The sequence below is a fragment of the Acipenser ruthenus genome, chromosome 2 (assembly GCF_902713425.1).
Source record: "Acipenser ruthenus chromosome 2, fAciRut3.2 maternal haplotype, whole genome shotgun sequence".
Taxonomy (NCBI): domain Eukaryota; kingdom Metazoa; phylum Chordata; class Actinopteri; order Acipenseriformes; family Acipenseridae; genus Acipenser; species Acipenser ruthenus.
In genome coordinates, this window is record NC_081190.1 from 109,055,151 (window position 1) to 109,081,030 (window position 25,880).

A 25,880-nucleotide genomic window follows, 5' to 3' on the forward strand; every position below is an offset into this window, starting at 1 on the left:
AATGTTTGCTGTATAATTGGTTCTGCATAACAAATCTGTGCATGTTTTTCATCAGAGTATGAAAATATAGAATACTGACAATTACTTTAAATAATGACTTCATATTTGTTTCTCAAATATTCCTGTTGTTGAAAATCCCTGGGTGCGTGTTAAAGTATCCAGATATTGAAGCAATGTGGCTAAATTCTACTGGATGCAACTTGTAAAGGAATTTTATTGAGAGAATCGGATAATAGAGCAGTGTACCACCTACAAAAGAGTGCCGATCAGCATGGCAGTGAAAGGGTTGATTTTACTTGGTAAGACTAATGGAACTTCAAAGTAGTCAGTACAATACATCCCCTGCCATGGTTGCAATTTCAGAATTACAGCCACAGTGTGGCAAAAAAAAAAGTATAGAAGTAGTAACAATGACTAGTTTAATGAAAATTCGACAAGTGGTATTTAAGTCCTAGAGGTAAGCAAATGCTAGTATCATCGTAAAGTATATTCAATTAATGATTTATCATGTGGACTAACAGGAGTCTTGTTCTCAAGATACATGTAAAAATATAAGTGGGACATAGACAGATGCACAGAGTCACCCCTATACTGTATATCCCCACAATCCAATGCACTCAATAACTAATGCCAATTCATGTTAGCATTAAGTGACATCAAGTATCTGGTCTATAAATTAAAGAAATTGTCAAATGACCTCCATAAAGGCAGCCACATTAGATCAGAGGTCAATGCAGGATTTATATAACACTGCAAATGTGAAGTTACCAGTACCTGGTTTCTGAGATATGAAGCTGTGACAATGTGGCTGTTGCAGCTTCATAAAATTAACTGGCATTAGAGGGTTACTTTTTATCTTGTACTATACCCACGATCAGACTTTACTGCGTGAATCACGGCAAGTAGTATGATGCCAAGATCATGATGTGGAAGGTCTTTATCATACAGAAAGCAAAAAAATCACCCAACACAAAAGTGGCGACCATCTTAAGTCACTGGTGAAAGTGAAGGGTGTCGCTAGAGTTCAAGTTCCCAGGAAAGCCAAAATGATGACGGCTTTACAAATTCATACAAGCTAAAATCTTACTGGGATGCTGAAACCAGGGATCGAAATGACTCCTATCACATAGCAGTTTCACCCATTGCAGGTTTTAATACAAGCTCATGTGAGTTTCATTAAACTCATTGTAAAATTAGGAATGGATCAAACCGCTATAGAATGGGAGCCTTATTTCCATCCCTGATGAATACACTCAAATTCAATGATCATTACTGTTGATTTGCATAGAACATTTTATATTGATCCTTAGGTTTAGATTGTATCACATCTTAAATGTAACGTTTCTTCAAATGAGTAAAATCTATTAGCCCACATTTTTAGGGGCTCTGTAAACAAACATGTTTCTCAGAAAGGGAGGGAGGAGGGGGGGGGGGGCATCTGGATTTAAATACACAAAGAAAGCACTTCCACTGCTGCAATGTGCCTCTGAATCTCAATCTCTTCCTATTACAATTATCCCCTGTAGCAAATCTCTCCATGAGAAATGACAGCTGAATCTTAGCACAGGAATCAAATGAGTCACTTCACCCTATGGGTTTTTCTGTCAGCATTTAGAACAAATGGGAGAAGAGAAATATGCTGCTGTTGCATGCAAGTCAGGCAAGTAGCAGGCAGAAGATTGTATAGCATAACAAATAAAATTAAAAAAAAAAAAACACGCAGTCTAAAACCTTGTACTTGGTGGTAAACTTCTGCACTCAAGTGCCACACAAGACTACAATAAAAAAAAAAATTAATATGATTTTACTGCAATCTGGTTGTGAAGACTTGAATTGACTATGGGCCCAACTGCAGCAAAAGAAAAAAATAAAGTGACTGCTAAGTAAACTATAAAATAAAGTCTTGGTATTTTAATAATGTTTAAAACTCATTCATTTACACATGCTGCACTTGACATGATTTCCTTCCAAATGCATTCTACTGCACTTTTGGACCAGGGTCAGCCCAGAGAACACACACATCTTAAGCTTGATCTGACCTTCAGAATCATTCTTGTTCCGCTTCATAAAACTAATTTAAAACTAGTGGTACACGACAGTCTAGGGCATTGCATCCAAGTAGTGACCTAATCAATTCATAAACTTCAAGAACTTATCACTTGTATGCACTTAAATCTGGCTATATTATTCATGTAGGTGAAAGCACCATGGGTTGACCTTGCCATGAAATTTCCATTAGCGTGAGATGCATGTCTAAGGTTTGGCATTTCCACCAGCTATAATAAGCCAATAAGTTACTGCACAACCCTTTTCATGCTACACTGCTAAGAATTTGGCTAACATTGCGTGTACCACGGCACCTGGCCCAGGGGTCCCAGTTAAACTGAGCAATAAATGACCCACCACCAGTCATTCTCCGTGTATATCCTATATAGAAAAATTATAAAATTTGGAGCAGAATACCTATGGTTCTCATTTTACTCTAAAATCAATTGGATACAGTTGTCATTTGAGATCTTTTTAGTACATAATTAATGTCACACTGTTTACTAATTCATTGTAATGAACCAGATTGACTGTTTAACAGATATCAATCAAGTCTTAAGCAATAATGCGTAGTTCATCCTTCTTGCTGTCTGCTACAATTCTCTCCCTGGATACCATGATGGTAAAAATAAAAATGTTCTGTTAGTCATCAAAAACAGATCAATAACTAGAGCATTTTTGGGAAAAGAAACAAAGTATCACCAGAGGCATAATGTAACAGGAATGGCATACCTGGTGAAATTGTTTGCAAACATGTAATATGAATACAGAAGGATCTGTGAATACGAAACTTGACAATGAGAGAAAATGTCAACTGCAAAAACAGCAGCACAATTTGTATGGTCTTTATCATTACAGGCAGGTTAAAACTGTCAAAAAACAGCTACATGCCAACAATTAAGACAATGACAGTGTTCTGTTTATACACAAGACCAGTCACGTAAACTTAAAAGGGCAGCCATATTAGGGCAAAGGTAATACACATGGTCACCAACTAACTCAGCACATATGATCACAGATATGAGGCTGAGAGTACGGTAACGGCTTTGTATTATATATAAAAAAAAAACAAAAAAAAAAAAAAAAACACTACAACAAAAGGGGTCCTTGTTCTTGTACGATACCTACGAGTGATCTTGGCCTGGCGAATCATAGGAATGTGTATATGACCACAATGTCAGTCTGCTTTGGTCACGTGGTCCGACTGCTGCTGTATCATTGGAGTAAGTTTAAAACTACACTACCTGAAGCTACAGTCATCATTTCAATCAACAGTGTTTCTGAAACATCTACAAAGTATCACCCAAATTGAATTATGGAAGGATTTTGCAGTAATAAAATATGTAATAAGTCTGATTGCTAGTGCCATATACTGTCTAATCCTAAAGATAATTCGCAAAAGCACTGTGATGGAAGTCTCTAACACAAATTGATACTTGGGTTTTAACGTTTATGTATTTATGAAATACATTCTTTATTCAACCATTTTTACATGTACAAAAACAACCAAGTTAGCATAAAGGGTCCACCTATTCCATCTTCTAGCAGCAGACACTTTTCCTTGCCCTCCCGGAACGGCAGCCTGTGTTGGTCAACTACGTGTCTTTTGTGGAATATATTTGCAAAATATGTATTGAAGAATCCAATATTGTTTATTTTTACATACTATACAGATATACAGGTAAGTTACTGTATTATTCTCATTAACACAGGTCATTTGCATTTTGCAAACATGCAACCTGCATACAGTATTCAATATATGTAGTGGTGGTATATTGAATAAATAATCCATGTAACACTGGGCAAACATTTTTTCTAGTAAAGAAACAAGTTACAACACGTTCATTTGCGTTCTGACAGTGTATCAACGCAGATATACTGGATAATAATAAATTTACTTCAGTAACCACAAACCTGGCTTCCTTATGGATCCACATTTATTAACCAACTACCCTAAAGTTAGAATTAGTAATGCAGCTGTATCTATCGCAGTAGCACTATTCAATTGTGCTAGGTCAGAGCCGATTCAGGCTCAACAAAGCAAGTGTGTCATTGCAGCGTGTCTAATTTAGTCCACTTGATGTGTCCAAAGGAGGAGTAGGAGCACCTGATCCACTTGATTGGACCAATGTTAGTACCACTGATGACCCCAATTACAGTGTAGTAAAAGCGGATTAGCTCTTTGGGACCTGCAGTTAAATCAGGTCATGTTTGGTACTGCTTGCAGCGTACTAAACCAGACCCTTGACGTCATAAAGATTCTACAATGTTAATCCTGTGATGTTTCAGATATCTGCCAGGATATAAAAATCACACAAAAAATACACGTTTTAAACGTCTAATTTAACACAGCAACCCTATAGTCATTTTGCACAGTAGTTTTAAAACACTATTTTAATGCCAACACTATGCATTTATAATACTTTAATAATATTGTTTGTACTGCTTTGCCATGCTTTCACTGTGTAATATTAAAACTGTTCTGCGAAATCTTAAAATGCATACTTTTATTTGTGATCCTTGTGTTCCTCTTGGTAGTTTGACTGCCAAGTATCTGAATATTGTTAGCAAAAGAGCTTTGTCTAAATATTAAGAAAATTGAACACATTGTGTGGTTTCATTACAATATATAATCTTTGCTTTATTTGTATATTATATTTAACACTCTTCCTGTAAATAAGCACATGGTTAATTAGTTTGATTGGGGGAACTGTTATCAAAATAACCACACAACCTTCCTAAAAAATAATGATAGGGTCCCAAACAGCCTCATCAGAAATATAAAATGTCACTGCTTAATCTTTAAACCATACCATGCAAAGCATAATGGGGTTCATTTGAAAGAGCGCAAACTGTGTGGACTGTCCTGCAAAAAGTACACTTACAGAATATGCATATTTTGGACATTAAAATGACAGCTATTAGTTCAAGACAATGTTATTAAAAGCAAATACAATGGACATTACATATACAATAGCATATGAAAGCACTAAAAAAACTGAATTGTGTAAAAATCTTGGCACATAATAAACCACATTATTACCCCCTTTTCTACACATTAGCATGCTGCAATCGGAACTCATTTTGTTCAGTTTCTTACTTGCTGCAATTGACCCAGAATGCTTAACAGTTTTTTTTTTGGGGGGGGGGGGGGTGGAGAAGGACTACAAAGCACATATTTGTAAATCTCCTGGCATTTTGGTCTAGACTTCAATACAAAATAAATAAATACATAAAACACAACACACATGTTTCAAACCAACCTTTCCTTTTTACAGCTTGGTTGCATACTCAATATTTCAATAATCCTCCAGAGCTGGTAAAACCTGTTCATTCAGCATTTCAAGATTGTGAATCTAGCTATTTTCTTGTTGCTTACCCTTGGATTTCAAAGGGAGGGCTTCTGAGTGAGTGAGCAGTATCCATGTTTAAACTTGGGAAATGAATACTTCAGCAGCACATGCAGTGAGTCAGTCCTGCACCACAGCTTTAAAGCATCTTTGAATTCCTTGAACCAGCAGACAAGCTGGTAACCACTGCACCGAACAGCACATACCTTTCTTCCTATTGCACCACTTGCTTTTTTTGGAGGGGGAGGTTCAAAGATCCTTTGCTGCTGCTGAGGTGGTAGGGTGGAATACAGAGGGATGATTTTAATGTCTCCAACCTCAGGTCCCAAGTCATCTATTTCTCGTTTTATCCGTTTACAGGCTTCATCAATTTCCTGAAAGATGATTCATACAATTAAATGTTAGCAATAGGCACAGTCAAACCACAGTCAGCAGAAACAGTCAGCTGCTACATTACATGCACAGTCTCATCCACAGGAACACAATGGCAATTAGCATAATGGATGCACGGTGTAAAGTTTTGTACAGCTTGAAAAGTTCTACGTGAATATCCAGCACATCTTGCTCAGGAATTAAATTAAAGCTGACATTTGCTTGGATGAATTCTCTCTGGGGTTCTTTGCTGCATCTATAATTAAAAAAAAAAAAAAGCTGTGCCTGTAACCACGTTAAAGCAATTATTTCTCAAGTTATTCTGTTTATGAAAAAAAGTAAGAGGGAAATATTAAATAATAAGGTTTCCATCAAGTCAGAGAGATTATCAATCTTCAAGGGAAGAAATTTAGTGCTTAAGATTATGGAATTCACTTTGATACTCTTTCCCTGCATTCGAGTTGTCCAGAACAAAATCAAATTTTTGCCAGTGTGTCTAAGCTTTTTAAAAATAATTTCCATCTTGCAGGGCCTTCAAGCGTTAAGGCCATTTGCATTTGTTGGATAAAGCTGTTCCTATTGCTAAAAGCAGTTTTGCAAACCAATTACTTTTGAGAAATCACAAATATCTACTTAAATGCAAATAAGGTAATTACAAAGTAACACTGTGTGGCCCCAATTAACTCAGAAATAAGCTTAATTTGCTTGACAAAATGTCAGATTTGCTCTCTCAAACTTGGGTTTCGTATTGATCAACGTCCAAGCTGGGATTCACAAAACTTACTTGGAATGTCAACAGTAAAACTTTACTCGTTAATTATGATTCTATTTCGAATGGTTTGCCTGTATGTGCATGTACATTTTCACAAATCCAATCAGTGGCTTAGAAAAGCTTAGAATCAAGATAAGTATTCAATTGTATAACCCATGTACCCCTAAAATAACATTTGTCCATTAAATTCAATTTTAAAAGTGCAGCCATATTAAAAAGCCATGTTGTAATCACATAATGAGGAGGCTGTGTGGTCTGGTGGTTAATGAAAAGGGCTTGTAACCAGGAGGTCATCGGTTCAAATCCCAGCTCAGCCACTGACTCACTGTGTGACCTTGAGCAAGTCACTTAACCTCCTTGTGCTCCGTCTTTCAGGTGAGACGCTGTTGTAAGTGACTGCAGCTGATGCATAGTTCACACACCCTAGTCTATGTAAGTCGCCTTGGATAAAGGCGTCTGCTAAATTAACAAATAATAATAATGCGGCTGTCTGCTTCATTTATTAACTATATTATGCTTAAACAAAGATCTCCCACCCAAGAATACTTAAAATGCACTTCCAAATCTAAAAGAAAACGTGTAAGATTTTTGACAACCCTATTAAAACTTGAATGTGATCATACGCAACATTTGTCTTACTGTGCACTTGATATGCCTGTGGATTTCTGTTAAAAAGACTTCAACCAAAATAACAAATTGTTAATGTTTTGAAAATATTATTGAATTTTAATGTAAGCTTCCTTTAGCATTTCTAAAGTCAGCAGTGTTTAATAGTCTAATGGATACAAAATGTATAAATCAAATACAACTTTTTGCTATGTCAAATACAAGGCAAATTAAAAACACTCAAATAACTGCAGATCTCACAGCATTATTATTGACTACCACAAGTTTAGACCAGGGGTGTCCAATCACGGTCCTGGGAGGGCCATTCCACTCCAGGTTTAACAGGTAAAATGAGATCATTAACTACTTCAGGGTCTGGAAAAAGGTTTAATTGGTTCAATTTAGAACAGGGTTGGAACAAAGACCAGAAGTGGCCACCCTGATTTAGACCATACAAGACCTATACAATACAACAGATAAACATTTAACAATGTGTTGGTAACTTTTTTTTAAAAGCATAGGATTGTCAATTGTTTAACATTGTGTGTGTACTGGATCATATTTTCATATGTATAGCATATTCAGTAGAAATAAAATAAATTAAAATGGGAAACAAGTACCAATCCATATTATTCTGATCCAAGATTGAAAGGCTAGCAAACAAAGTAGGCTAGTCTATGAATATTCTTTGAGTATCTTTAAAACAGCCTGTCAATGTCATAATCCCTGCTAAAAAGCTGTGCTGCAGCACCACCATCTGTTGAGATTGGCTAAAAGCAAATAATTAATGGAGTATCATGTGACTAAATAGATAAATTACTTGGCATTGACTTCAGAAGGGAATGTTCCAGGGAAACCAAGCGCAAGGTACAATCTGAATTTGCTGAAACCATTTTAATACCTTGTATTTCATTATCATAATCAAGGCCACATAAATGACATTGGAAGCAGTGCAATTCAAGTGCAAATGCAGATCAGAACTTTGTGAAACATCAGAGCTTTGTGAAACAACTTAGCCAGTCAAAAACAAAGCTATTTTCCTGTTTAAGGCCGCACAACGATTCTTAAAACAAACATTAAATCTGACTTTGAGCTCATCTTGACCGTTGGGCAATTCAGAAGAAGTGTGGCATAGTCCACATTTTACACAGCACTATATCCACACTGAATAATTTCCAGTTAGCATTTTGCAAAACTGAACCAGCAGTCTCAGACTAAAGAATGGCTTGCACTCTAATTATTACTATTATTGTTTAAATTAACCTACTAACTGGGCATGCTAAAATCTGTCCCAATAAAAATAACAAAAAAAGTGGGGAAAACACATTAAAAGGTTGACCTTACAGCTGAAACAAACCTGATTCAATTATTTAGAAACATTAATATTAAAAATAAATAAATAAATGGATCTTTAAAAGCAGTGGTCTTCATAATGTGGCTTGTGTAGTTACTAATGTAGCCCTCCAAGCATACCTCTTGACCTGTAAGAAATAGCAAGACGTCTCCTTCCTCCTCTTCACACATGTGGATTTGTATTACTGTTCGGATAGCTGCTTCCAAGTAGTCTCGCTCTGGTTCTGGGGTATAAAAGATCTCCACAGGGTGTGTGCGACCAGGAATTGTTAACAACGGACAATTATCAAAGTAGACTTGGAATTTCCCAGCATCCAACGTGGCGCTCATGACAATAACCTACACATTCAGAAAAGAACACAATTTTGCTATTAATGAAGTGCCTGTTGTGTAGTACTGTCATTGTAATAGTCAGTTAATCCATACAGCACAAAAAACAGGATTGTGTCCCTGTAACAGATCTTAATATTTTGCAAATTTAAGGGAAATAACAGCTTCCTGTCAATATTGTAGAAGAGAGGTAATGAAATGAAAGCATTATGAAAAAGCCATTGTGTCAGCTAAACTGAACCACAGCTACTGCTTGTGACACCATTGTTTCAGAGCTGTGACTGCCACATTTCCTGAAGTCTTTGTCTTCACATAAGTGTCTTCCAGTTTAGCCTCATGAACACACAATAAGTTTGCAGACTGAAGTGTAAGAGACCAGTATTAATCCAGAGAACAACCCAGAACGTATTTGTCACCTTGGATACACTCCTCACAACAACCACCCATTATCCATCTGGTTTGTGACTCGACTCCTTATAACAGGTTGATTGCTTTAAATAAGCTGACCGGGGAATAATTGACCTGGTGTTCCAAAGCAATCTGCTTTGCATTTTTGTGTTAACTGCTATAGATTTTCTTCTCAATAGCTGTTTGTGCAGCTGGCACATTCAACGCAATGCTACTTCCACACTAATTGCCCTCAAAAATCCCTTATTTTTTTAAAAAACACCAGCTACAAGTTTCACAATCTACATGGCTGCACACTAGTAAAAGCATACCTTGGTGATAATCAGAATACACACTGAAATAGAGATGCTCCTATCACTAAAGTTCTTTACTTTTTTGCTCATAAAGACAAAATTACCTTTAAATCCGATCTTTGTCTAACCACTTCTTTCAAGACTCCCATTAAAATGTCTGTGGCTAGTGTACGCTCGTGGGCTTCGTCAAGGATGATAACACCATACCGTTCCAGAAGCGGATCATTCATCGCTTCTCGAAGTAACATACCATCAGTCATATACCTATTTAAAAAAAAAAAAGATAATAATTCAGATTTTAGGTGTGTGTTTTACTTTTTGTTTTACACAATGTATTGCATTAGTGTGTTAAAAAAATAAAGGCAGTACATAAACAAAGCCAAAAAGAAAACAAAACTACAAATAACATTACTTACAATGAATCAAGTTTAATTGTCACGTTCGCAAAGACTGTGTTTTATTCCCTGATGCTGTAAAACCCGTGAGGCAGCGATGTCTAGGTTAAAAACAGCAGTTTGTTGGAAACTATACCATTACACTGGACAGTTTGTTGGACCAGCACACCACTGGGTTTCAATTAGCATCAGTATTTAACAAATTATGCAACTATTAAAAAAAAACAAAACTTGTCATTAAATACATTTTTGGAATGTATAAATATGATCTTAGCAGTAAATTAACGGTATATTGAAAATAAAAGATAATGTGTTACGAGTATCCTTCCTCTCTCATATTTTGAAGTAAAGCCCTGCATACACGAGGAAACATATCTCTTCAAACATTGTCGGGAAACTTTTTCAAGCAGCATGTGATCACTTCTGCTGCTCCATCCCAACATGGAGGAAAGCCTTATTGCACTAAGTGGTGATGCACTTATAATTGCACTTTGTAAAAGAAATGGAAAGCACAGGAAGAGTCATGTGGACAAGGGAGTGGATCCTAAATCGTGAGAGGAGTGTACCATAATCTTTTAAATCAGCTACACTTAAATTATCGCAATTTTATTTGTATATCCAGACACTTTTGAGGAGTTGCTGAGACTTGTAGGACCATGAACAACCCAAAATTACAATACAATGCGTCAGCATACATATCATTAAACCATTGACTGTAGCAGGATTCCAAACTATGTAATCTCCTGTACAAGTCACCATCTTGCACAGTCACATGATCAAAGATGTATGCTCACAGAGTCTCTCTTGGTTGGCTAAAGGCAAAATGTTTCATAAATGTTTCTCAAAGTAGAACCCTGGTCTACTCTGGGAAATATGTTTCCTTGTTTCTGGAAACACTGAAATCCAGCACACACAACAAAACATTTGATCTGGAAATAAGTTTCCTTGTGTATGCTTGGGATTTTCGTAATATGCTACTAAGCACTTCTACAGCTGACCAACATCAACATTTCATTCCAGTTGAAATCCTGCATTAACACTTTGTTTTATAAGAAAAATAATTATCTTTTGTGATGTCTGTGCTGTTATTTGAGAGGGTCGGGACTAGCACAGGGTATTGTTCCTCTTCTGCAAATGTGTAAGCTTCATTCTAACGCAAACATTGAGACATTCTAACCTACGGTAACCACTTAGACAAGCAGAAAAATGAGTGGGGTGCAAGAAAAGGCCTACATAACACAGGCAATGCATAAATATGCTTTGAAAATGTATAAAATAAAATCCCAGGTACATAAATATGTATAATACAGACCCCGGTGTACGCCACCCTTCTAGTTTTGCGTAGAAAAGTTTAATGTACAGTTACTATATGATAGGACTAAGTGTTGTATTAAGGAGCGTAAACAGTGTAACACTGAACAGCACTTATGTTCCAACAGTTACTATCCAACCAATGTTCCCCCTAATTTTGTTTTTGTACTGAGCGGACTACTAACTTCTCTGAGCACTACTACTTTTCTGTCAATGGGCAGCTTAGTTGAATACTAAATAAGTGACGTCATAGTTAAAATAAACTGCCCTACTAAACAATGATCACTAGCAAACGTGATTGTCAGTAAATGCAACACACGCAACAAATAAACTCGAAAATATCAGCAAGAACAAGGCACTATAAATGTCCAAGATTTTATATAAACTAAGGTTAACACCGTCCGACCACACTTTCCATCCTTTCAGCACCTTCCTATTAAATTACCAAACCAAAGCAATAACATATCGCACTCACACAGTATTATCTACAATCAAAGAGAAACGCAGGAAGTACACACCAATGCAGTTATCAAAAAGCCCACATATTACTATAACATAACTTTTCTGCATTTGTATTATTTTGTATTTGAAATTGTTAAGATGTTGCCATCTCTTTGAGTTAAGATAGTGAGGTCACTTGTGTTTATGTACTAAAAAAAAAATAATTTATTCCCATTTGTTTTTTTTTTGTTTTATAAAAAACACTTTGCAACGATGTCATACCCGCCTACATGTTCTTCTTTCCTTTGTGTTCGTTGCTGTAACTTAACATGCAGTCCAAATGAATCACAATAATAATAAAATAAAAAAAATGATTTGCAAACGCCGTTTTCTCATCAGTGTTAAGTTTTACACTGTCGAGAGATCAGTGGGTGGGCACTGCATGTCTTAAAACACACTCGATTGGTTATTGCTAGGTAGCTCTTTGTTTCTCTTAACCAATAGGATTTCCTCGATGTCCAAACTGATATACGAAAAGCAGGTGATTGATACCTCCGCGGCGGTGCAGCATTTATATCCAGAAAAAAATATATATTTTTAGGGTCCTAAAGCCATGTGTGAGATCTTATGAAGTGAGCGTGTGCGGTGCCGCGCAGCCTGATGTTTTTGGTGCGCAGCACCAGTGAGATTGCTGCGCGGCCGCGCATGCACGCAGCTTAGAGGGAACATTAGGGCAGCAGTGTGGAGTAGTGGTTAGGGCTCTGGACTCTTGACCGGAGGGTTGTGGGTTCAATCCCCAGTGGGGGACACTGCTGTTGTACCCTTGAGCAAGGTACTTTACCTAGATTGCTCCAGTAAAAACCCAACTGTATAAATGGCTAATTGTATGTAGAATAATGTGAAATAATGTATAATGTGATATCTTGTAACAATTGTAAGTCGCCCTGGATAAGGGCGTCTGCTAAGAAATAAATAATAATAATAATAATAATAATAATAACATTGCATCCAACATACTATATTGCTTACTTGTGAACATAAATGTTGTGTTAATTACTGTTACTTGAAAGTCTTCGTTAACAGTACAATCAACGCAAAGGCTACTGATTGTTGGAATGTTAGAGAAGGATTTTCCTTGGTTTTCAAGCCAGCTCTAGCTCCACTTTATCTGCAAGCAGAATTCCCCCTTTTAAAAGGTGGTCAACATTGCTTTGGAATTTGCCACGTGCCATGTACTAGACTTTTTTTTATTATTATTTTTGCTTGAGAATGCCCGACCCATTACTTAACCCTTTGAGGACTGTGAATTCTACCCTTTTCAGGTCTGCTTGACTGTAGGGCTTGTATCAGTGCAAATATCCACCTGAAGTACACAGTATTATACCTTTCTAAAACGCTCAAGTTCTTAAGATTATTAAGTAAACAATGTTTTCACTCGATGGTGAAGTATACCCTGCGATAACATAGTCTGAATGTAAAGAAAACTTTTTATAATTCACTGGCAAATGTCCTCATCATTTAGTGATATTTCGAATCCTTTCCAGTAATTTGTGAGCTTTGAAGCCATGGTATACAGTAATTGAAACCACAGCTACTGAAATGCTGCATCGCATTAAAAAATAAATAAATAGTAAAAGAATCTCTTATATATATTATCTCACCCCTGGTTTACAGACCTGACTAACTGTTTTGGTTGATTTTGTGAAGCCGGCAAAGGCTTTTATGCAAATTAAAAAAAGACTGTAAACATCGGTCACCGCGTTGTATGCAACTACATCAATCTAACTTGATCGAAATTATAATAGGCTGTCCGCAAAGGGTTAAACCTAGCCGCTCAGTTTCCACATGGTGCCTTAGGCAGAAATGTGGCTGCATTTGTATTGTAAAATACATCAAGACAATACTGCAAACAAATAAGCTTTGAAAGAGAAAATGCTTGAAAATGTCTACTTACTTAAGGATAGTCTTTGCACTGCTGCAGTCTTCAAATCGAATGGAATACCCAACTTCTTGTCCCAGCATGACATCCATTTCATCTGCCACTCTTTGGGCTACACTCATGGCAGCCACTCTTCTGGGCTGGGTACAGGCCACACCACGCTTGGGTCCAGGAAGTGAGCGCACCATATCAACACACCACTGAGGAATCTGGAGAGACACAATATACACACTTAAATACTTCATAAAATTAAACACTCTTCTAGTTCATTTTTGTTTGGGAAAAAAAAAAAAGAAAAGGATATTCTTCCAAATGTAGCAAAGGGAGTAGGATGTAGAAGTTCAAGGCTACTTTAAAGCATAACAGCATAAACGGCATACATGCTGGGAATAAGCTGCTGCTGCCAGGATGAAATACAAACATCATAAATCTCACCAAACCACTGCCCAAAGGTATTACACAAGTTTTCAAAAACAATTGTTGACAAGAGAAAAACACTAAATCTGATGCGAGTATATATGAAAGGTTTTTCAGAACTCAACTAATTTCAATCTGCACCATGAAACTGGGCTGTAAAAATTGATCTCATCTCACGGCAAGATTAAACTGGTAGATATCACCAGGGTATGTCGTTATTATACAACCAGATTATGAAGGTCAAATAAATTGGGCAGACATTGAAATATGCTTTGACTTATTTCTGGTAATTAAGTTATTTCTTAAATTAGGTTAATTCCTCCAAAATCCTAACTGTTCCCTCGTTCAAGCAGTTTGAATTAATTTAGCATGATGAACAGGATCAAATGGAAACAGTACACATTAAGCAGTTCTGTTTTTACTGTCACTGTTTTATTGTGTTCTATGCGTTTAAATTTTCCAAATTGTATACAAGCAAAAAAACAAATAGTTAGCATGCGGAAAAAGGGGGAGGATCAGTGATAATATTGCTATCGCCAAAAGTGAATTTTACAACAAACTGAAGATAACATTACTGCACTGAATTGAAAAGCAATGCTCATCAAAAATATTCACTTAGGGTCAAGTGTACCAGTTTTTCTGTACTTTGAGTGATGTTCTCTTGAGCACAATGTATAGAGACAACATTTATCTGGCAACTGCTTATGTATTTTGTTCACTTAGTGCTCTAAAAGTAGCCAAATTAAACAATCTGTTCCTAGTAAAAGTATTAATACACAAGCACCTGCAAATCAATTCTGACAGCATTATGTATAACAAACAAATGTTAGTTTCCGTTAAAAGTATTTAAAACTTTTTCATTTGTAAATTGATAAAATGAGGATTCTTTTTGACCGTTGTGGCCCAAGACAAGCGCTGAGCTCTCTGCTTCATTGATCAATCACCAATTCAATGAAAACAAAAATGTAAAAATAATTTTGCAAATTATGATTAATTTTATTACTTATACTACTGAAAGTCTTTCAAAAAGAAAAAACAAACCCACCTGTGTTGTTTTGCCAGAACCAGTCTCACCAACTAATACAAAGCTTTGATGTTTTACGAGAATATCGTTAAATCTTTCTTTGTATTCCCATACGGGAAGCTGAAGCCTCTTCTTCAGGATGTCATAGAATCTTGGAGTGTGCGGCAAATTAGTAAACGGATTAATCTGCTGATGAATTACTGCTTGTTTTAAAGTTGGCAACCCACCCCCGGGCACAATAGGACTGAGAGAGATACCAGGTGGTTTCATGTCCTTTTCTCTGTCACGTTCGCGATCTCTGTCCCTGTCCCTGTCCTTTGATCGGTCATCACGTTCCCGATCACGATCTCTATCCTTTCTGTAAAACAAACAGAAAAAGGAAGTATTGAACACGTATTAGTAAGGCAAAGACATTTGTATGCAATTGAGTACACGGTTTTTTTGAGTGGGTGGGGTATGTTGGTTGGAAAGTACACGTATGTACCATTGCATATCCCCTGCTCTTGATTGTCATGACAGATCAGTGTAACAATTCGTTATGAAATGTTTAATTACAATTTGATAAGCGATTCACCAATCACCAGATATATGCAAAAATTTAAGAGACATACAGATTTATGGATTAACCGACAAACAGACATCAGACATTATCCGCAGAATCTGATACTCGATAACTTGTGCTAAATAATGTTAATGCTAAGTTTCATTACAACTGGATTAGTGGTTCTCCAAAAATATGCAAAAATGCAAGTGTGACAAACATAAGGAGGGATATACGTCTAGAATACGATACTAAAACAAATAAAGTTAACACTAAGTTAAATAACCACTGGCTAAGCGGTAGTTCTACAGATATATGCATACATAAGAACTAGTGATTATATACCTGAAATATGAGGTAGCTTTGCAACGCAGACCATCAATTATTGTAGTCTAAATACATCCACAATCAAGTTCAAGAGGTCTCCCCCTGACAATCTTAGAATACTTAAACACGTGGAAGAAGTTTATACATTTTTGCATACCGGTAAAATATGTAGACACACACGTGTAGCGTTTCTAGATTTAAAACCTATTTTGCTTAATTGCCTTGGTCCATGTCGGGAAGTATAAAGGATTTCAAGCTTTTTCTGTAGAGCCTAAGGCCCAGCAACCCCAAATCGAACCTTGCATTTGTTCACAAGATAGAATACAACTAGACAAACATTCTTCATATTAAACAGTTCACCTTGGGGAGATGGGAGATGTTGTGTTTTACACGACATTACAATACCGTGAAGAAAAATGTTTACTATAGTTGCCAAAATTTAACACCAAGCTACCTGTGTCATGAAAAATAGTGTCCCTGTGAAAGTGTTCTAAGTTCACCCTGATTGGTCAGACTGTATAGTGGGTCACGCCATCAGTCTACTCGCCACGCCCCTATTTGTTATTATTTATTTATTTATTTATTTATTTCTTAGCAGATGCCCTTATCCAGGGCGACTTACAATTGTTACAAGATATCACATTATACATTATTTCACATTATACAGATATCACATTATTTTACATACAATTACCCATTTATACAGTTGGGTTTTTACTGGAGCAATCTAGGTAAAGTACCTTGCTCAAGGGTACAACAGCAGTGTCCCCCACTGGGGACTGAACCCACAACCCTCCGGTCAAGTCCAGAGCCCTAACCACTACTCCACACTGCTGCCCGATCGTGAAATACTGTCCAATCTCAGATAATGTTACCGTTAACATTTTCTACGTGTGTTTGTTTTGTTGCAGTTAAGATTTAGCTGAGCCGGATAAGTAACAGGTTGTCGGTTTGGTTCGGATATTAATGGTCTGTGTTCAAGTTATCCTGGAATGGTGTTTCACGAATACATTCTAATGGCTTGTGGGTTCTGTTTTTTTGGGTAAATTGTTTCCAAATTCCGGTGATTTTTCTTTTTTCTTTTTCTTTTTTAATCGGGTACAATTTGTTTTATTAAAAGATTGGATGAAATCGGGTGTGTTTTTCCAAATATAACCAAAAAAGAAAAGTTTAGGCTAAAAATCGTTTTTGTTTTTTTTTTAAGAATATTTCTCTTACAGAAAGCAGTATTTCTGTGGCTTAGATATGAAATAGCGTCCGCTCTCCATTGAGCATGCGCAGCGGACAGTATTCGCCGGTACAGTACGTCAACCTGTGTTTTGACGGGTGATTTATCTGAAGAAGCCTGCACTGCAGAAATATAACTCAAAACGTCTATATTTGTGTTTCGACTGCTTCTTAAACATTGCGTACACTCAAATCCTAAAAATGGTTATGCAATTTACAATCTCAAAATGACAACGTCTAAGCCCAAGAATGGCTACCAACTCGCGCCAAGGCGGTTTTTAAAAAAATCAATACATTAGCATAACCAGTGAGAGCAACAGGGTAGTAATAATACTACCATACATTACTATACAACGTGCAACACATGTAACAACTGTATTATTTTGTAAAGCAGGTAGTTTCTCTTAAAATAGGCCGCAAATTGTTCCCACGTGCAAAACAAAAACAAAAGAGTGCTTCACACTCCTTAATGCTGCTTTTATGACGAAATGTAAAAATACGAGTGTGTATTAGCTAAGGGAGTGTGTTTTTCAGTGAAGCACCATATTTATTGATTTTGTGTTTCTTTAATATAAATGCATGCCGTAGAGAGCTAGTAACCTAAAGGATGGCGCCGTTCACTTGGTCTGGCTAAAAAAACATAAAACATTAAAACGTGCCCCATGACTCTTATACTTACCCTTCAGAAGATGTCCGTTTCTTACTAGAATAATCGTCTCCCAAATCTAAGCGGTGCCGTTTGGACATCTTTTGTTTTTGCGTGTAGCTGTATTAAATTTGAGATTGCAGTCGGTAACTAGCCCAAACAAACCCTCCTCTCTCTCCTCTAACAGGAGCAGGCGACAAGATGGCGACCGGAACTACTTACCTCATTCTTGTCTTATCCTGGATTATTTTTTTGAATGAAACCGATTTTTTTTAACTACTATATTGCTTTATCTGTGTATTATACTTATGTTTGTCTTATTTAATAATTTCATAAATACAAAGTAGCGAAGGTTATTGAAGATCCGTGGTTCCAGAATGAGGTAAACTGGTGTAATGCTAAAACAACACAGACAGACTGCCTGTGATATATAGCGGTATCGTGTGAGCCTAGTTCACTTACAATACGTGTGTTAGTGAGGACGGGATGAATGCAATATCGTGTTACAGAATGTCGGTTAACTCAGACCACTAACGCGGTGTATTAATGTTGGCCTAATTCCAAATTTAAGTTTTACGTGTGACACCCACCGCATGTGTCAAGTCGTGTGGAAGTTACAGATCATGTTCGGAAACTGGCGCGTCTTTTTAAGATAATTGGTTAAAAAAAAAAAAAAGAAAAAGTCGTCGTGGGGTAACTGGTAATTTGATAATAAAATATATTATGTATTGCAAATCATAAATGGAAAGTGGTAGACACTTTTGTTCATGCCATTCATTCACTTTAAGTTAGTGAAACGCCTACCCAGAGATGTCCCTATTGCACAATAATATACCTTGTAACTGACTTTGCACAAACTTCATTCAATAACAAGTTTCTGTCCTAAGGCCTCTAATGAGCATCTATTTATCAGTCAGGTGATCACAATAAAGTGGCAGTGTAGTGTGCATTTGTGAGGTTTATGCACATTTCAGAGGCGGATATATTTATAAAAATATTTCAGATATGGTGAAAAAGAATACAGTTCTACTGTCTGTAGTTAACCGTAGTACAATGCAGCAGCAATGCAGTACTGCAATTATTTATTTGTACTGGAATATACACGAAGTACACCCCAGGAAATCTGGTTTCCTGGTAAATAAAATAAAAATAAAATAAATACAGCTTAAATCGTGGTCTAGCTAGAATTCCTCCTGACCCAGAAACAAGTCTTCAATGTGAATTGGACATTATGTTATCTCAATGGATATTTAAATGAATGAATGCAAACTTAATATGTTTAATAATATTAACAATCATACTAATTGTATAGTAGTAAGACTAAATTGTATTATTATGTGTATCTTGGGAACATGTTATTCCACATACTGTAAATCGGAAAATCAGTAATTTTGATAAACGTTGCCAGAATAACACCTTATTAGCATACATATCGTTTTTAAATAGCAACTACTGTATTTATTTCCATATACAGCACCATTCTGTACATACTGTTGATTTTGTCATGTTGTGGTCATACCCATAGCTTATTGAATTTCCAGCTGTGGCACAGGATGCATGTGACATACATTTGAAATCGTAGCATTTACACAAACAAACTTAACAGTCCATGTTGTAGGCCAGATAACTAATTACAGTAAAATATGCTAAAAAATGAATAACAATTTCTACACTCTCCCCTGCCAGCTTCAAGTGCGTGTCGGTGTACCTGCCTCGCCGCCACTTACAACAGGTGTGTTGGGTTTGCAGCGGCGGTGCTGAAAAAAGGCAGGACACCAGGGCTGGTTATTCAAACCGGCATACTGTGCGGAAACCCAGCACATCGTCGCTACACTGTTGGAGGCGAGGCAGGTACCCCGGCACGCACTTGGAAGCTGACATGGGAGAGTGTAGAAATGCAAAACTAGACTCGCCCAAATAATTGGCATAGGCAAAACTAGATTGGCCCAGCATCGACTCTGAAGCTTTGGACAAAACTAGACTCGCCCAAATTAATGGCATGGGTGAACCAGATTCGCCCAGCATCGATTTTGAAGCGTTGGACGAAACTACAGCCGCCTGGGCTAGTCCCGAAATTCAGTGAAAAATATATATTTGCTGTAGGTCAGATGGTCTAATTAAAGCATGTCATTGGAGTATGTTTGAACTACGTGAAGGTACCAGGGAACAACAAACCTACACATACTATCCAGGTCCAATTGCTTTTGTCGCAGCAACGCGATTTGTTGTCAGTACATGGACCAATATAAACAAGGGTAAGTCCGCTACTGACTACCCTGGCAATAGCTACAATGTAGTGCAATTAGAACAAGCCAGACGCCCCCGTTGACCAGGTTAGTAAATTGAAGGTCTTGTTCTGTTATATCATTCCAAAATAACATATTCCCTCAGACCACCCTGTGATATTTTCATGGTATAAAAATAACAAACGCTACAGTCCATGTGAAAGGCTATTCATATTTAAACAGGTATAATAAGCAAGGAATAAACACAGTCAATTATGTAAATACATAATACGCTATGGCCTATCGTTTAATGTGTTTATAATAATATAATACCTTTAGGAATCTTACAAAACCTAAATAACAAATTAGATGAGGTAACCAGCCAAACGTTGGATAAACTTTTTGTTGGCTCAGCTGTTCATATCCTGTATCAAATTCTACTGTTATGCAATGCTTTAGTTTTGGGATGACCAATTGACGACAGCTTTAAAAATTTGCATTTTAAAGTCCTCCTTTTTTCCAGAGTTTTTAAGCAACTTTGCACGATTCAGGGTAGCTGTCCGGGCTGAGGAGCTGATGAGGCTGCAGCGTATTGACTGTGAATTGAAAAACAGTACTTCTGTAAAGGTACAATTACAATTTTCAATAACCTTCATTTGTGATTATTGTATTGCATTTATTATTATTTATTTTTTTTGGGGGGGGGGGGGGTTGGGGGTTGGTGTAGCATGAGGTTAATTTGAAAAATTAGTTAACCCTGTAATTCTGTTTTTTTTTCATAACATAACCACATTAATCTATTGGTACCACAGTTGTTTATTTGTCTCAGGTTAATAATACCAGATCAATTAAACACACGTTAGCACGTTTAGTTTCTACAAATTCATATGTATACACATTAACTACACTTTATTATAATCTATAGCATCCATATTTCTAAGAAAGTAGTACAATAATTAAACTGTGCATTCGAATTAGTTTTACTACAGTAGTTTGTTTGTGTACACCTCCTACAGTAGTTTAAACTATCAGGCCACTCCTCTTTTGATGAAACCTGCTTTCCCTTGGAACTGGTATCAAAATACATTTAAACACAGACATAAGCCAGTACATTCCTGGAAATGTTGTGTTATTTAATAACGAGAAGCACTGCACTAAGTTTATTCACGCATTACATGGCATATGTTATTAGTTAGTTCGTCCATCACTGTAGATACCAGCAGTGGAATCGTTCAAATCTAAATTTTAAAATTTAGCATCAAATACATGTATTGTTGCTTTTCATTTTTCAAGTTCTGTTACATTATTTTATTTTAGTTTCAATACATGTTTGCAAAACACTTGCGTAACTGATGGTCATGTTGAATCAAACACCAGACATTTGCTATAAACATAAGACCTTTTTTTTCCTGATTGTTCTCTAGATTCTAGAAAATATGAATCACATCAACCAGGCTCTGGCAAATGAAATATAAAAGGGGTGGGTGGTTTGGGTATGGTACTTCAGGTAAGTCTTGTGCAATACAATGTATTCTGAATGATTCAGTTTGTAAATACCTCCCACCAAAATGAATAGGAAAAAAAGTAGGACTTCTGGGAAAATTTGATTTGGAAATTCCCTGTCCATATGTGACCTATTTTTAAGACATCATTTGTTTCCCGACAGAAACGAGTTTGTCTGTGGGTGTCTACTACTACAAATTATAACAACTCCCTGTGATTCATAATACATTGCAAAATCTACATAAATGTATTTTTCTATGCAAGGGAACCAAATCAAAATACAAGTGCATTAAACAGATGTCCCTGAACATAATGTGCAAGATTCATTAGAAGGGAGTTTGTTTGGGTCCGTTAGGGCCTGAAAGTGGGGTTGCAGTCCTGTGGTTGGGGTTTGAAAGTGGGGTTGCAGCCCTGTGGTTGGGGTTTGAAAGTGGGGTTGCAGCCCTGTGGTTGGGGTTTGAAAGTGGGGTTGCAGCCCTGTGGTTGGGGTTTGAAAGTGGGGTTGCAGCCCTGTGGTTGGGGTTTGAAAGTGGGGTTGCAGCCCTGTGGTTGGGGTTTGAAAGTGGGGTTGCAGCCCTGTGGCTGGGGTTTGAAAGTGGGGTTGCAGCCCTGTGGCTGGGGTTTGAAAGTGGGGTTGCAGCCCTGTGGTTGGGGTTTGAAAGTGGGGTTGCAGCCCTGTGGTTGGGGTTTTAAAGTGGGGTTGCAGCCCTGTGGCTGGGGTTTGAAAGTGGGGTTTATGGTTCCACAAAATAGGGGAAAATGTAGTTTTTAGGGGAAACCCCTTAAGTTTCTGAAAGAGGTACTTTGAATGAGGCACATTAGCTTATTCAAGTGCTACATAAAACTGAGAGTGGAGAGGGGGCAGTAAAAAGCAACAGCACTTTTAGAAGATACAGTCAATTCTCATTAAAATAACATTGGATTAAACAAATTTCCTACTAAGAATATTGGAAAAATGGACTAAGAATATTGGACTAAGAATAAAAGGACTAAGAATATTGGAAAAATGTATTAACTTGCATCCAGATTAGTGCCTCTGTTCTGTATTTTACTGCGGTTTTGGGACTATTGATCCTATGATGCATTTCAAGTTGCCATAGTGCTCCCGCATCAATGACATTTCGATGAAGTATTGAGGTGAAAAAAGGTGCATTATCCTTGCACACTAAAGTGGAGGTGTTGAAAGTGGACATGTTGAAAGCGGACAAAGTGGTGGATAATGCACAATCACACATAAAAAAGAAAGGTGTTGCTGCAGATTTTTCAGCATTCCCGTGAACAATTTGTAAACCATGTTGTAAAACTGGGATACAATAATATAGGCCTATGAAAAGCAAACCTGTGATGCAAGTCGTCAGCATTACCAATTTGCTCAATGTCCTGATGTTGAGGATGCCTTACTTGTGTGGTTTAAAAATGCTTGTGATCAGAATGGGACATGCAAGTTTCAAGTGCAGTTCATTTGCAATGTATGCTTTAAAAGTTCACTTACAACTGTATTTTCAATCAAATGCACAGTACTTTTTCATTTTATAATACTTTTCATTGTACTTAAATTGAAATTTGATTTCAGTGTTACTGTAACTTCAATAAAAATTGACAGTATAGACTCCTGATAAGAAGAATTACTGATAAGACAAATAGTTTTTCTGCTGGTCCCTTGAAAGCCATATTAACTATAGGGTCCGTTCAATGTTGCTGCGGCGCTAATAACAGACCTACTACCTCAGTGCACTAAACAAACATTTTCACACACAATCTTTACAAGAGAAATGGCAACATCGAAGGCACAATGACCTATTTTCCGATAAATATATATTTGTTTTTCGTGTTTGTGGATCAGATGCACGACACAAGCGCTGTTAAGGGTATGAAGCCCTGGCAGCCAGCTTGCTGGCCCTTCAGGCCACAGTGAACAGCCCCATCTTGTGCCACATGATCAGGGTGCCTGGGACAAATAATTTGAAAGGGTTTTTAAAATTTATTTTTCTTTTGCACATTTTCAATTAATTATTTATTTTTCGGTTGTTTTTGGTCCCTTTTGCATATATGGCCATAATTCCCTTAGTTACTATTCAATTTGTTCAATTTTTTTCCCATGTTCCCTACATGTTGAAGTTTCATTATACACTGTCAGATTTGACCCGGCCATGCTAAAATATTTTTTACAAACAATAAATAATGTTTTTTTCTAAAAATCATCTCTCTTTTTGCGTGGTTTTTGTGATCTGTATTGAACAGGGTGAGTTTCACTTGAAAGCCTAGTGTGTGTACATTCATTTCATGTATGACATGTACCTGTAACCTGTATAGTTAAAGAGTTATAGGCACAAATCTAACAAAGGGGGGGGGGGGGGGGGGGGGACGGTGAGAATGGGTTGAACCCTAAATGAGAGTTGACTTTATTTCTAATAATATTTATGATACTGAAGCTAAAAGGTATTTGTTCATCTGGTGTATTTGCCTTTATATTTTTTCTAGGAGTAGAAAAACAACAATGACGATGTCAGCATTCAGTTTTCTCCTTGCTCTGGCCATCGCTGGAACCCACGTGTCACACAGTGAAGAATCTCCAACATCTGAGGAGAACACAATGAAAAACATAGAGTCCAAAGTGAACGATTTATGGCAGAGCCTGCTTCATCCAGTGGCCTTCGTAGCAAAAGATGCAGAATTAGTGTATGCATCATGTGAAATGAAACCAAGCACCAAACTGGAAGAAGGCAAACCACAAGTTACCGGGAAGGTGCTTTTCAAGCAAGCTTACCCTCAGGGGAGACTGGAAAGCATCATTAACCTGGAGGGATTCCCCAAAACAAGTAATCAGTCAAGAGCGATCCACATTCATGAGTTTGGGGACCTCAGCGATGGCTGTGATGCTGCCGGAGGTCATTTCAATCCATTCAAGGTTAATCATCCAAGGCATCCAGGTGATTTTGGCAACTTCTTGCCCAAAAACAGCCAGATAAAAACATTAAAGAAAAACATCCAAGCAACTATGTTTGGACCTAATTCGTTCCTTAGCAGGTCCGTGGTGATTCATGAGCTGAAGGATGATCTTGGGAAAGGAGACAACCCAGCCAGTCTACTGAATGGCAATGCCGGCAAGAGGTTAGCTTGCTGTGTCATCGGAATCAGCAATAAAAACCTCTGGGAGAAAACTTCTCAATCCTTAACCAGCAGCAAGAAGAAGCGAAATGCCAGAGGGCTCGCAAACAAACAAGCCTAGATGTTTAGGAACCGGCTTATCATTTGTCTACGTAATTAAATGTTTGGCTCCAGTGCAACGTTTTCACCATCTGTTTCAGTAAGGAATATACAATCCTGTTAATGTCACACAGGACAAAGGAATACATTATACACTCATAGATATCTGGCATCTGTAATAAAGTGGCTAGCATATTTTACGTTTTGGGACTGTCTTTCAGCAAGCCTGAACTCTGGGCTGCCTGATTACAACCACCCTCCTCAGGCTGCTCATAGACTGTCACAAAGCTAAACTGCTTGTGACTTTATTAAACAGGTCAAATATCCATGTGTGCAGAAGCACAAAGTAACATATGTTATGGGATAATAAACTGACATAAAATGTATTGTTTTGCAGTGGAGCACGGTCTATGTTTTTTTTCACATGCTTTCAATCTTTTGTATTTTGTACTTTACCATTACAAAACTAATGCAGTCATGTTTCTTACATTTTATTAAATGTCTGTAACATGTAAGACAACTATTGTGGCAGATCTTCTGTGTTTTGTACAAAAACAACAATCTAGAATCAGAAAATCCCCAGCCAATTAAAAAGCTCCATTAAATTGTAGAGCCAATCAGTGACAGAAGGGCAGGGAGATATAGTTGTAATTTGACATTCCCATCCACAGTACAGATTGAATGCAACAATATTAAAGCAGGGCATAATTTAAAAGTGTTAAAATCTGTTCAGAAATAAATGCAGAGATGGTGAATGGAGGCCGTCTGTTCAAGGCACATTCAGTTTTACATTAAGGACTTTCTGAATTACTAAACTACCCGTACATACAAAATATTTTAATGGGAAACTTAATGAAACAGGGTTGTATCGTAAATAGCAGATGTATTTTGTCTTTTTAAAGCTGGTCAATTCAATCATTTCTCATTCTTTACCACTGTTAATTCTAATCATGTGATCCAGTCTATTCCAAAGTTTAACTGTGGATTTGTTTTGAACTCTATGCAACAGGAGTTGCAGTAGTGTTACTATAACAGCATATTATTGCTTATACTTTGGTAAATCAAATGCTTTTGTCTACATTGTTAAAAAAATAAAGCATGTTTTACACTTTATACTTGTCATATTTACTGTGTTGTGTTTTTAAAG

At 37.0% G+C, this 25,880-nt stretch overlaps 2 protein-coding genes across 5 annotated transcripts in view; one reads left to right on the forward strand and one right to left on the reverse strand.

Moving 5' to 3' along the window:
• Positions 1–18,358, reverse strand: part of LOC117409057 (ATP-dependent RNA helicase DHX15) — a 41,485-nt gene extending 23,127 nt beyond the window's left edge. The window contains exons 1-6 of one of the 3 annotated variants that reach the window (XM_059006161.1): positions 18,021–18,358; positions 15,079–15,415; positions 13,632–13,825; positions 9,635–9,794; positions 8,620–8,838; positions 5,603–5,770 (exon numbers count right to left, since the gene is read on the reverse strand). In XM_059006161.1, coding sequence (XP_058862144.1) covers positions 5,603–5,770; positions 8,620–8,838; positions 9,635–9,794; positions 13,632–13,825; positions 15,079–15,415; positions 18,021–18,025 — 1,083 coding nt within the window. In that variant the 5' untranslated portion in view covers positions 18,026–18,358. The other 2 variants (XM_034014609.3, XM_059006164.1) reach the window with 2 other exon arrangements.
• Positions 18,359–20,546: 2,188 nt separating this feature from the next.
• LOC117408867 (extracellular superoxide dismutase [Cu-Zn]-like) lies at positions 20,547–25,846 on the forward strand. Of its 2 annotated transcripts, none has more exons than XM_034014244.3 (2): positions 20,547–20,650; positions 24,008–25,846. In XM_034014244.3, the coding sequence occupies exon 2, from the start codon at positions 24,024–24,026 to the stop codon at positions 24,753–24,755; it is 732 nt and encodes a 243-aa protein (XP_033870135.2). In that variant the 5' UTR covers positions 20,547–20,650; positions 24,008–24,023; the 3' UTR covers positions 24,756–25,846. The 2 variants fall into 2 exon arrangements, with proteins under 2 accessions (XP_033870135.2, XP_033870136.2); XM_034014245.3 differs by having other exon boundaries at positions 20,557–20,644.
• The last annotated feature ends 34 nt before the right edge of the window (positions 25,847–25,880 follow it).